Here is a 13,618-nt window from a genome sequence, read left to right on the forward strand (position 1 = left end):
CATAAACCTATGTGCCGACTACTTCACAGTGCCTTGACATTTGTCGAAGTGGGTAGACCATGTGTGCCGGCATTATGGACCATGCTTTGCAAATATAAAATAAATCTTCAAATGATTTATTTAGGTAAAACCGCACAGCAACAACGCCTTCTACTAGAATTCTATATCCATCCATGAAACGTACTGCCTTTGTGATAGCCTTGTGTCCTAAGATGGCGCGAATAACAAATGTATTACATAAAGTGTTTCATGTCTATCACTCCGGCCTCTTGTGGGCTGCGTTGTGCAGGCTGCTCAAGTCCGTGCATCACAACTCCAGCCGCTTTGAGGTGCAGGTGGACAAACTGCGGCCGCTGGAGAAGCTGCTCATGAAGTTGGAGGCACAGCTCCTGGACGGCCTGATCCTGCAGGTGCCCATGTGCCCCTCTCTGCTGCACTATCCGCGACCAGCAAACGTGCACTCTTCCAGGTCATGAGATTTAAGCTAAATGGTAGCAGGGTGGAACACCTGGGTGAAACTTTGAGGATACAGAGTCATTCTTAGGACCATTGATGTGGTGCTCAAGTGTAGGATGTCTAACAACAAACACTGTTGAGTGGCAGCATGAGTTTAGGGACATTTTGATGGACTGAAGCCATCGTTACTATAAGGAACACATACATAACCACATTGTATAGGAATACAAATTGTGCAGCTGCAAATATGGATAATCATGGCATTAACCTGGGGCACACCTAGTTATTAACACGTGACATGTTTTAACAACCGTCAGGAGCTCTGTCATCATTCATCTGTAATATCCCCTCTTTGTCATATCACAACGGTGGGGAAATTGGTAACTGATGATGACCTTGATTACTTGGCTGTCGTCAGAAGATATCACTTATTAAATAAAAGGCTGGTTTGCCCCAAGTCGTTGTAAAGAATATACTAAATGCATTATATTATATATCCGACCAGTGGGTACTGTGGTTGGAGAAATTGACTTACAGTTGAAGGTTGCTCATTCACATCCGAGCCAGTGCTTTACTTTGTCTATGGTCGATTAAATTAAGTAGCCTTTCGTAGCAAGTCATCGATGGTCGTGCTATGTAGAGACTCACTTATAATTTATGTACCCATGATAATTTCTCATTTTTCATTCTAGGCTCAGGGCTGTCCACAGCGATGATCACACCTCTTTACTAATTCGAGCCGGCAGACAGAGACTGACGTTTCATATTACCTCTGATCATCATGTATTTCATGCTGTGGAGGGACACCCATCATTAGTTTTTTTATATCGTAAAGAATTGCTTGGCACTGAATGGCTATCGGTAGTGATGTATAAAGCTCAGTAGGGGTCATCATTGCCTCAGGAATGCAATTCATAATTGCTGTGCAGAGGTGCACTTCTATTTTAAGGTTGAGTTGTTCGTAGTTCGGTGTGAAAGTGCATCATGCTCAAATTACCATAACGAAGTGGTGACAATTCAACTTTCCTATGGGGAGGGCTCTCTCACCACAGTTCACTTTTTACAGAGTGGTACCCATTTTATCAACCACGGTGGGATGGTCAACTGAATCAATCCCTGACATGACTTTGAACTCACAACCCATTGTGAGGCAAGCACTTTGCCATAATTCCCCTGTCCTGATTTGTTAAAATAATGACATTTAAAAATGTGCCCTTGCCAACTATGCTGCTGATTAAAATAGCTGTTTTGAGTCTATTTGCTGAAATCCTACTGAAGGTCATTCAGATCTATTGCCTGGCTAAATCCCCCTTCATGGTTCAATTGACGTCAATAATTCTTCTGCATCTGCTGGGCATGCCTTCAACCATTACGGCATGTGTGTAACCAGAATACAGGCCATCTGAGCAGCTTTATACAGTGATAATTGATAGTCTGTTGGTCTGTACACATGCTACTGTGTTAGTCTGCATGGGTGTGACAGTATCATAGCTGCCCATGACAACAGTGCTTTTGGAAACACTTTAAAGTAGAAATTGAAGACCCTGAAGCATACATTTAACAAGGGCCATAACAGCAGATGAAGCATTTGATTGTCCACCAAGTTTATTCGGTGCGTTTAAATGGAACTTGTGTTTTCATTGTGTGCTTACAATTAAGGATCATGAAGTTGCTTGTGATTATACATTTTCCGATTTTAATTAGCACCAGGTGATGTTCCCATTGAGATTAAAAATGTCTGTTTTAAGGAGACCTTTTCAATAGTTTTCTTTATCATAATCGCATCTCAAACATAATAAAATGCATACTCTTTACATCTCTCATGTTTGATTTAAATCAGTCGTTCCCAAAAACTTTGATCTGAGGATCATTTACAGTTGCTACAAAATATTTTTCCAATCCCTTTAATAGCAGCAAGGCAGGATGATGGGTAGTGGATGGGTACTGGTATGGTCCCAGAGGCACTTATCCATGTGAATCCTGTTTCCTTTTGTGAACTCTTTAATAATGCATATTAACAGTCTAGGGATTCCTTAACAGCAGGTCCAAAACCTCAGGACTGTGTACTAAGGAACCAGTAATAGTGCATTATTATGCGAGTCCTGCTTAAAGATAGGCATGCTGACTTTAGACATGATACACTGACAATGTGCAGAAGGTATTGTTTTTAAATGAAATGACGTAACAAGTGGTGGTATTTTCTTTTCAGAACTGCATCGAGCAGCCGTTTGACAACGGGACAGTTCTTGTCTCAAAAAACAGTGCCTTCGCTGAGGAATTCACCCAGAACATTCGGAACATGTTCGCCGCATTGGAGTCGAAGCTTGGTAAACCATATTCTGTTTCACAGATCACACCCATATTGTGGCTATAGTGACTATACATAAAAGGGCATCTTCTGATAATTACTTTACTTACTTTTGCAAGCAGTGGCCTGTGGATGTGTCCTAGAACATTGCTCAATGTTCTAAAAGGGCTTGTTCCAACCAGCTTGCTTTGTACTGTTTGGCTGTGCATATCTGTGAGCAGTTCACTGTGTGACTCTTATGTCAAATAACTTAAAAAATTTGAGCTCAGCCAAATTAAAAGAAGCTGCAAAGCAAGAAACAAATAGCTCTTATTTTGTAGATTTCTACATAGTGAGTTCAAGGTTGTCTGTTTCAAACACTGCAGAAGACTTTCAATTTACAGCCAAGTTTGCCATAAAAGCACACTCTAACGTCGTCATTGACTTAAACACTGTACTGTTGTCACCATGGTGAGCATCGCTGTCGTATTATAATGAAATGCTTGAGCTTCACTTGATAGTCTTCGTTCGCATTGACAGAGTTGTCAACTCGTGTCAGGTAGTCCAGAAATGCAGGCTAGGTATGTATCATCACGAGCAGCTATGTTGGGGGTGACATCTTCCTTTAAGTCCAAATGGAAAGCATTGTTTTGTTAGACATCAATGACTGCCGAGACCATAACACATTTTTCAGGATGGCAAGTTATTGAGTACTGGATGGCTGGTGAGATTCAAAGCCAGGATCTTATTTGTAGCTTAGTGTTCCAGCATGAGGGGCCTATGCTTCCTGGCCACCTCTATAACACACACTTCAACTCTGCTGGTGACCCAGGGCTTGGACTTCATTCTGCCAAATTTGTTGTCTCAGTGCATTGGCTTCTGAGTATGCAATGCATCTATAGTTACAAATAGACTACGTGTTGTTGTGTTGTCATGCGGTGCAGGTGAGCCCAATGAGATCGATCCGAGGGAGAGGTACGTCGGCACCTGCTGCCTGTTTGTCCTCAACTTCCAGATCTTCAGGACTGTGGACAAGAAGTTCTTCCGGTCCCTGCTGGATGTGTACAAGAAGGTAGCATAAACAGTACACCAATGGTGCATTTTGTTCATACATGTGTAAGGGATGCTGAGAGGCATACCTTATTAAGTAACGATGGGACCCTTTTTGCCGGTATCAAAATTATGAAAAAATAAAAGAGTTTAACCTTTCCGGAAGTATAGACTTTACTCTTACTGGCAATATATTTACGGAAAGGGCCTGTTCTTGTTTCATCCTGTTAAGCAAATATATAAACAATTGATGCACACCTGGGTCTAATGACTTGAGTTGAAATAAGTTGCTTAATTCCTATTGGCGACCTGTCACATGGAGAGCTGACGAATTGAGCACACAATTTGATTGGACGGTAGTGAAACACTCAGATCGGATTGGCGCAGAGATTCATTTGGAAAAGCCCAGGAAAAGTGAAGTGTGAACATGGGGTTGATTGGAGGACTGTTTGGGGAAATTAAGGGGTTTAGTGGAAAGACAGACAAAGTTGATAATGGAGGAGCAGAGGATCAAAGGAGCTGGTAAGGGGAGTTTGTGGCACCTCAACAGTAAATCCATGGAGGTTGGTACGTACTGCGGGTTATACGCGTTGAAGAGTAATAAAGAACGAGTGTTACGAGACTAACCTGACTGGAACTCCTTTACACATGTGCGATGTTCATCTGTATATTAATTGTATATCTTTATTCTATATTTAGTGACTGTTGCACAAGTGGGCCCAATGTATTGCATTACCCATTCTGATAACACAACGTAAACATAAGACTGGCTGAGTAGTCTGGCGCTTGTATTTGACCTGCTCTCCCTCCACCCCCTACCATCTGCTTAGACCGTGTTTAACAATAGATACATGTAAGGGGATGTAAGAGCAATGAGCCTGACAGCTTCCTGAGCACAAAACAGGATTTTAAGTGTGCTAAATTGATGGAGATGGCCTGGTGACCAAGCAGGCTAAAAGCCATGTGAGCACACTGAACAAGCATTCCTGATGATGACACTGTTTTTAAGTAGCAATTTAGTGATCTCACTCCAACATCTAGATTGACTCAGCCTTAAATAAATACCTGGTGTGGTGTATAAACATCAATGCTCATGAGAAATAGGGGTCAATGTATGCTGCTGGTTATTAAACCTTATGGGCCTAAGTAGTAAATATTAGCAAACAGCACTTGTCCTTCTGGTCTATTTGGCTAAACAGCGGGATTTTTAAACAATCCTTGTCTCCTGCAGATGCCAGCAGTGACGTTGGTGGCAAACGTGGTGTGGTTTGCGGACAAATTTCTGCTTCTGCGCGTACAACCGGCTGACAAGCAGTTGGTGGAGAAAAAGACTCTGCAGGCGGTGCCAGTGCAGAGAGATGCACACCTGCAGCAGAAGGCTCAGACTCTGCCCAAGTACGCAACCCACTGCCGTCTCGACTGCTGATTTCTGCCACCTTGTATTTAATGCATTAATTTGTAAAACATTATTTCGTGATGTATATTTCATTGACAGATGTTTGCTTATATCAATAGGATGACTACAAAGCTGGTATATGACCTTCCAGAACACGAATCCTACACGATAAGAACATCACAATTTTTCCTTTGAATATTTTGTAGTAAATACATTTGGAATGCGGAGAATGAGAATAAATGTGGAACAAGCTGCACTTGACAAATTTTATCCAGTGAAAAGTTAGCTCAAATCAAGGAAGGTATTGCAAAAACCATACCTTAATCAGCACACACCAATTAAGTTTAGGGTTGGTTCTTAACGAGAAGAAATTCTGTATTGAAAAATGAAAAGTTAACTTTACAAATCGGACATTTTTTATTTTAACTAGCGGGAGGTACCCGGCGTTGCCCGGGTCTTAAAAAGATTTAAAAGTACTCTTAAAAATCTAACAGCAGTGCATACTGTGGTGGTACCTGCTATGAGAACAGTAGTGCATACTGTGGTGGTACCTGCTTTCACTGCAGCAGTGCATACTTTGGTGGTAGCTGCTATGATTACAGCAGTGCATACCGACTGTGGTGGTACCTGCTATGATTACAGAGTGCATACTGACTGTGGTGGTACCTGTTATGATTACAGCAGTGCATACCGACTGGTGGTACCTGCTATCACTACAGTAGTACATGCTGACTCTATAGCAGTATTTATCGACTCTATAGCACAAAGTACTCACCTGACAGAGTGGCGTGGTGAGGCCTAGTCCCGTGCAGAGCCTCCGGCCCCGCCTAGATTGTCCCCCTGACCGAGGTGGCACCTTGGCAGGCTGGGGCTGGGCTGCTACCCCTGACCATCCCCCCCCCAGCCACGATCTCCCTTGCCGCTCTGCAGTAATATCTACGGCCTATAGTGGTAGCATCTAGCGACTGTGTAGTAGTAATAACTGCACGCATCGGGGTGGGGGGGGCATCACACAGTGAATAATTTACCTGAGCGTTTAGTGTATTTTTATAGCATTTTTAACGCGAAGGAAAATGTCCCCTTCACTCCCACCGAAAGCGTGCGACTTGGCATGGGCCGTCCCCCCCACCAAAGGCGAGTGAGTTGGTATGGTCATGCACGCGTCATAAATAAATATATAGCGCACAAAAATCGCACTAAATCGCTAATTAAACAAATTGAAAGTTGACAGATGTGAAAAAGGAATAGTGCTTACTCGCCGCGGGGCTTATGACTTGGTACCTGGCTTTTTTTTGTAACATAAACCTCACCGTTGGAGAGGCAAATCGTTCGCAAGCGCGCGAACAGACACAAACCCACAAACAGACAATTTTTTACTTTTATATATAAAAAAGATAGATAAGTTGAGTTATTTCTTCTACTTTATGGAAACTCAGTAAACACTTGCATTAATCATCACACCAGTCATATGCTGCTGGATGAAAGCCTCCCAGTGATGATGCCATCCCTCTATGATGGAAAAGTCTATCTCACCCTTCACATGACCTAATCTCATCACCCCATCTCTGCGGTAGTTTTCCTCTTGGCCTTGTTGCCATCTTTGGCTACCATTCTGTAGGCAGTTTCATCCATCTGATGTCCTTTCTAGCAGTGTGTCCTGCCCAAACTCTTTTTTTCTAACAGCCATTATGATGTCTAATTTGCAATGGTTATCTGATACATACGTTCTACTTTCTCAGTGCAATTAAGACTATCTATCTTTCCATGTGTTTTTTGTGAACTGTCCTATTTTTGTTCCATGTTATTTGTTTTGACCGTCTTACATGATGCTGTGATGACCTTGACATTGACAGTGAAATGTGAAGGCTTGTTCACAAGTAATCTCGGGCTATGTAACACTTGATCATTCTCTTTGAGTCCTGGGTGATGAAACTTAATCATACGAATAATACATCTATCTTAGTCAGACATTGGCAACTTGTTGGGACCCATTGGCTCTTAAACACCTCGCATTCTCTGTTGTGTATGGAGCGCATGTCTTATATTGAGTACAAAACGTATCGATGTATGTTGAACCTCTTTCACACCATACGTTTCCAACTGTGCTAATCAGAGGTGAAAAAAGCAATTCTAAAGAAATGCGTTTTCACATGTTTAAACTACACATTTGTCCACCTGTTTTCTTATGTGCCCCCTTATTGACACTGTAAAATCACAATTAAGTTGGTGCTATTATAGCTGGTTCATCTTGACTTCTGATACCACATAGCAGGATTCTTTGTAGTTTAGTATGTGTTCTGTATCTCTTTAAATATGTAACCAAAAACACCACAATTTGCCTGTGGGATAAACTAAAACCTGTCCTGAAAAGCATAGTATGGCTCTGGACTCGCATCGTTTTGAGCAGGCTAACAACTTTCAATGCATAGGCATTACTTTGGAATCAAAACTATTTCCAGACTCACATTTACCATATGGCTAAAACAACTAAATTGGATTCCTATACAGAAATAAATTCTGTATTCCATCTCAACTTCGTCTGAATATTGTTAAAGCCACCATTCTGCCCATATTTTATTATTGTGACACCATCTACCGCCAAGCTTATGAATCTGTAATAAAAGGACTCGAACACTTCTCTCTGTCTTCGTGTCTTTATTCAGGTTCACGTCTTTACCCACACGGCACTCTGTTATAACTCCTGTATTTGTAGCCCCCGGCTATTCACTGCTATTATAGCTTCCTCTCCCCTCTGACTCTCTGCTTCATCTACTGTAACCTCCTCCCTGCAGACTCGCTGCTACCCCTATGCAGACTCCCGCTGCTACCCCTATGTGCAGACCCTCTGGCTGTCACTGTATGCAGACCCGCTGCCCACCCTCTCTGTGCAGCCCCGCTGCTGACTGCAGCCTCCTCGCTGCTTCGGGTCGGTCACCGCTGGCCAACGGTGCCGATCCTCGCTCCCCCCGTGTTCGTGGCGATCTCGCCACACCCCGCTTCGCCCTTCGTGGCCTTCCTCTGTTCCTGGTTCCCCGTCACTCCCCTTGCTCTTCCGGTTCCCCTCCTTCTATACTCAACCCCTCTGCCCCCCACGTGACCTAACTCCTCCCCCCCTGACGGCGCCTCAGAAGGGCCGTTTACAACCGCATTACATCACCCTCCCCCCTAAAGAAAATCCAGCCGACCTCGGCTGAATTGCAACCTGAAAAGCAATGCGGGTGTAAAGGGCCAACACGCAAAAAGACACGAAGCTCTGTCTTCGTGTCTTTATTCAGGTTCACGTCTTTACCCACACGGCACTCTGTTATAACTCCTGTATTTGTAGCCCCCGGCTATTCACTGCTATTATAGCTTCCTCTCCCCTCTGACTCTCTGCTTCATCTACTGTAACCTCCTCCCTGCAGACTCGCTGCTACCCCTATGCAGACTCCCGCTGCTACCCCTATGTGCAGACCCTCTGGCTGTCACTGTATGCAGACCCGCTGCCCACCCTCTCTGTGCAGCCCCGCTGCTGACTGCAGCCTCCTCGCTGCTTCGGGTCGGTCACCGCTGGCCAACGGTGCCGATCCTCGCTCCCCCCGTGTTCGTGGCGATCTCGCCACACCCCGCTTCGCCCTTCGTGGCCTTCCTCTGTTCCTGGTTCCCCGTCACTCCCCTTGCTCTTCCGGTTCCCCTCCTTCTATACTCAACCCCTCTGCCCCCCACGTGACCTAACTCCTCCCCCCCTGACGGCGCCTCAGAAGGGCCGTTTACAACCGCATTACAAATCTACCGAAAAACATCTCATTCCATTATACCACTCTGATCACCATTTTTTCCTTGGCACCCCCTGTAGAGCTCATCTTTGCAACCTGTACATTGACTCAAATCTGTCCCTGCTACACATCCGGAGAGACCATCACTTGGCCGTCTTTATAGGTCAATTACCTAACGGTCTACTTAGTTTCTTCTAACTCTTTCCCATAGCATCAGAAGTGCTTCCGTATTTCTACTAAAATTCCTGTTTGCTTAAACTTGTTTGATAAAAAGTCATTTCGCATTGCTGCTCCACGTTTCTACTCAACTACAGCTTGGTGCCCTCCCTAAACTCCCCCTCTTTGCTTCCCTATTAAACCAAAGCACAGCATACCTGTACCTAACCTGTTCTGGCACCTCTTGCTCCCACATGCTTGCATTGCCTTTTGACATGTTTTGTTAGACTGAACTATAGAGCTTACCTAATTTTTTCATACTACACTTGCACTGTTTTTGATTCTGACCGTCAATTACCTTGGTTGTTCATTGTTGAATATTCCTTAGGGAGAACCTGCGCTCGTTCTCTGCAACGTTCACGTTTTTGTGTTGTTGCTGCTGTGCTCACGCGCCACGGATCTCCCTCGTAAAATAGTCGGGCAACTGGCTGAACGGGATCATCCGTATAACAAGTCATGGTCATCTTGAATGACATACATAACTGTTACTGTCTGTATGCAATTGTCTTTGTATCTTTAGATGTATGTAGATATGCTTTTCTGTTTGATTTATTGTACACTTATTTATAATTGTTCCCTTTTTCATTACACTTACATGTGTTATTTCTGTGCATCTACTTACTTAATACTCTGCTGTTTTGACAGTTGAGGAAATGCAGCATTGAAGTTGCTGTATTAATACTGGATTGTATTTAATCAAAATTCGATTTAAAGCTTTCGTGACTGCAGGGATTCATCTTCTTGGTTCTTTCGGTAAAGTCACGTAGAAGGGAAGTAATAAATAATAAAAATAAAACATAATAAAATACAATTCTCACGACGTTTCAGCCACAATGCAAGCAGCCGTACTCAGGTAAAGAACAGGTCTGTCGGAAAGACAGCGTCAGATGCTGTCTTTCCGACAGGTCTGTCGGAAAGACAGTCCCTTCTACGTGACTTTACCGAAAGAACCAAGAAGATGTATTTAATCACTTGTAAATCATTAATGTAATGCATTTGTAGTTGAGGCAGAAAAACTTTCATCTGGGTAGAGAGCTCTGTTAAGTTACATCTGTAAGAGGATTAAATTAAGTCGGCTAGTACATGTTTTCAGAGTGTGGCTTGTGAACAAATGTCTAAGTTAACACGCAGAATTACATAAACCTACTTTTTGTGCGTCACTCTAAAAGTACATAAATCTAGCCTTTAAAGTGTCTAAGAATGCATTGTTTGTGTAATGCTATAGAATGGAAACGTCATACCTATTTTAATGTTGCGAGATTACTCTCAAACATAGATATGAGGAGGAATATTGTCTGATTATTTATTTTGTTACTTATATTCTGCACAACGACAGAAATTATTATTTTGTACCAGCAATAGGTTTGTTTGTCAGTGTGTTGAAGCGGTAATAAATTGGCACGATTGTTCACGTGACAAAGTTATTAATTGGCTTTGTCGAGTGGAGGACAGTATACAATACATTTCTTAAAAATGTACACGATGTGACCCCAAACATCGATGATGAACCTGATTGACTTTACCCTATGGCACGAACTCAAACTCCTCAAATACCCTTGACAATTCAGTTTAACACGTGTAGGCTTTCGCGACCAATATTATTCATAATAAAGTTTTTGGGTTAAATCGTGTTATTTATAAATGTGTCGTAACCCTCCACCACCCGACACGGCCAATCAGCAAAAAAGTGTCACGTTCACAAAAGACAAATAGTTCACTACTTTAGCCCACCGGTGTGTTGAAGAGTAAATCCACAACATTTACAATTTTTGAGTACCACGTTTCGCTGGTAATTACATCCAGCATCATCGGGCAATTTGCCATTCGCCAGAATTGCCCGATGATGCGACACATTTATAAATAACGCGATCTAACCCAAAAACGTTCATTATGAACTCTTTACAATTGTTTGCATATATCCATATATTCAACAGTATCAGATAGTGAGCATCTTTTTAACTCCTCATGATTATTGGCCCTGGCTGAAAAACTTATCACTGCTGTCTATCCTCTCAATCATTATTTTTTGCCCTTTTCAATATCGCCTGGCCTTTGTCATGGTTTATTCAATATGATAACGCCACATACCAAGGATGTTTTATAAGTATATGTCAAACTACGCTTTTTTGCAGGGTAATGCAAACATTTCTCCCCTAGTGCATATAAAAACAACATGAAATTACTTTTGCAGCTGTTCTGTGATGATTTCCCCTGCTGTGGCGGTTCCCTGACACAATGCAGTGTTCTGCTTGTGAGGAATATTCCAAATGGAAATTTCCTCGTCTCTTGATTTGATGCAGAGAACACATTCACTTTGTGTGTACAACAAAGAAAAATACCAAAGTAACATAAGGAAACTTTGAAAAGATCCCCATACACTTTCCTTTATATTTACCACCATTTCAAAAGCGCTTTTTCGCTTGGACGATTTGCAGGAGCAGTGTGAGTTGGTGCATGAAATTTTAAATAGAGTAAAAATGTCAGTTTGTTGGAGGGGTTATATACCACAGCTATCACTTTGTCCACAGAATGTGCATTGACTTACAATTGCCTAATTTAAGAAAAACACTTGTAGTCTTCCATTTGAGGTGCATCTGTTGCCTACGTACATCAAATTAACAATGCCAGTGTGAAAATAGCGAGGACATTGCAGTCGTACAGAATTCCTCGTGAGTGCTAGAATTGATCGGGTTTGTCTGACTTTGCACCATTTAACCTTTTGTACATTTTGTACAGGTGCTTTTTAGGGCAAGCGGGCTTTTAATGGGTTTTGTCTTTTAGTCCTGGTAAAACGAGTGCTTGGACTGTATACGCATTATTGGAATAATGTATATGTAATGTTTTTATGTGGCTGAAATTGTAACAACAAATTTTAAGGAGGATCACATGTGATTAATATCTTACCATAGTTTGTGCAAAGATATTAGTAACATGAGTAAAAAAAAAAGGTAAATGTCTAGTGAGTTCAACTGAGTCGCAGACGTACTCTTGGAGGCAACACATTTATTTAACACTAACACACGGGTTAACTGCCCCTTAACAAAATAACAACCTATGGTGGTGAACACCAGGCTCACTACACTAATTACAACGTAACGAGCTACTACAGACCGGACGACAGCTCGGGTCCAGGTCCACGTGTTGGAGACTCGTAGAACGTAGACGGATGTTTCTTCAGGATCAACAACAACAACTCCGGCCCCTTTGGGGGACCTGGCTTATATTATCTGCGGCGTGGCTGGCTCCGCCCTTGGTCACGCCCACCTTCCAGAATCCTCGAGCAGGATCTGGACCCCAACCATGTGACCACCCCTAGCCCCCCCACTCGGGGCCCCTTTGTAGACTTCACTGGTCACATATCCTCTCGGGTCAACCAGAGTGCCATGGCCTTTAGTAACCCCGGCACTCCCACACCCTATCCTGTAGGGCTGGCACTGCATGCCAAGCGTGATGCCATCCAGCGCTATTAATCAGTGCTGACCGAGCCCCTCTCGGGCCGGTACTACACCCACACCATCGTGGTGTCCGTGATGTCGCTACACCGCACGCCGTGCCTCTCCAGGGCCGGCACTACACAGTGACATTTCGCGATGTCACTGCAAATGTATTGTGCAGTGAATAATAATCCTTGTACAAATGATATACAGTATTGAAGACATTTTGCAGCCTTTACTAAGTTCTTCAATAATTTTCTTTAATTAATCGCGTTCCATTGTTATAATGACTGTCATCCGCAAATCTGAGGTGGTTATAATTTTCTGAATTTATGTTTATTTGGAAACATAATTTCGCAGTGACCAACTAAGGCAAGAGCCTATCTAGTTGCCTTACTCTTCTTCAGGTTTTTATTTTGTTTCTTTCATTATATAGTGCAATGAATCTGTTCCATCTGTGTAAAAAAAATCCATTATATTTTTTTGGAAATTGCAATGTCATGGGTTGCGTGCTTTAACCACCGTGCTGTACAGCCAGAGAGAGTGTAAATAAATTGAAAAACAATAAAACTGACAACATCGATATATAAACATAATTCCTGGGTTTAGCAACAAGTAGCCGAGTTCCTTCCTTAAAATACTACATACAAGCATATCCTAATTGACACTGTCAGGCTTAATATGCATGAGTGCTTATTTTTTTAGGTTCATTTAAAGAATAATATTCGTGAGCATGCATGTTTTTACGTGTATTTCTGTTGCTGTTGTCCACTGTCTCACAGAGACGTGCAGTCCTACTACTTGATCGTGAGTGCCTGGATGACAAAGATGGAATCGGTCATGAGCAAAGGACAAGTCTCCAGTGATCTGACGAACCGCTGTTCTCTCTTCATCCAGGTGAAAACAAACCATTCAGTATAACAGGAGCAACAACATATGGGATCAAGTCATAGTCTCGAAAGTGTCTGCCTGTGGGGAAGTGCTCAATTTAATTTACAGTTCTGAGATAGTGGTAGAAATTCCA

At 42.6% G+C, this 13,618-nt stretch overlaps 1 protein-coding gene across 1 annotated transcript in view; it reads left to right on the forward strand.

Moving 5' to 3' along the window:
• Positions 1 to 13,618, forward strand: part of LOC133349601 (WASH complex subunit 4-like) — a 93,659-nt gene that overhangs the window by 15,129 nt on the left and 64,912 nt on the right. Inside the window, exons 10-14 of the mRNA XM_061563167.1 lie at positions 290 to 410; positions 2,666 to 2,783; positions 3,688 to 3,815; positions 5,025 to 5,188; positions 13,377 to 13,491. Coding sequence (XP_061419151.1) covers positions 290 to 410; positions 2,666 to 2,783; positions 3,688 to 3,815; positions 5,025 to 5,188; positions 13,377 to 13,491 — 646 coding nt within the window. The remainder of the gene's footprint in view (positions 1 to 289; positions 411 to 2,665; positions 2,784 to 3,687; positions 3,816 to 5,024; positions 5,189 to 13,376; positions 13,492 to 13,618) is intronic.

Source organism: Lethenteron reissneri, chromosome 30 (assembly GCF_015708825.2).
Source record: "Lethenteron reissneri isolate LAM-NWPU_2019-01 chromosome 30, ASM1570882v1, whole genome shotgun sequence".
Lineage (NCBI taxonomy): Eukaryota > Metazoa > Chordata > Hyperoartia > Petromyzontiformes > Petromyzontidae > Lethenteron > Lethenteron reissneri.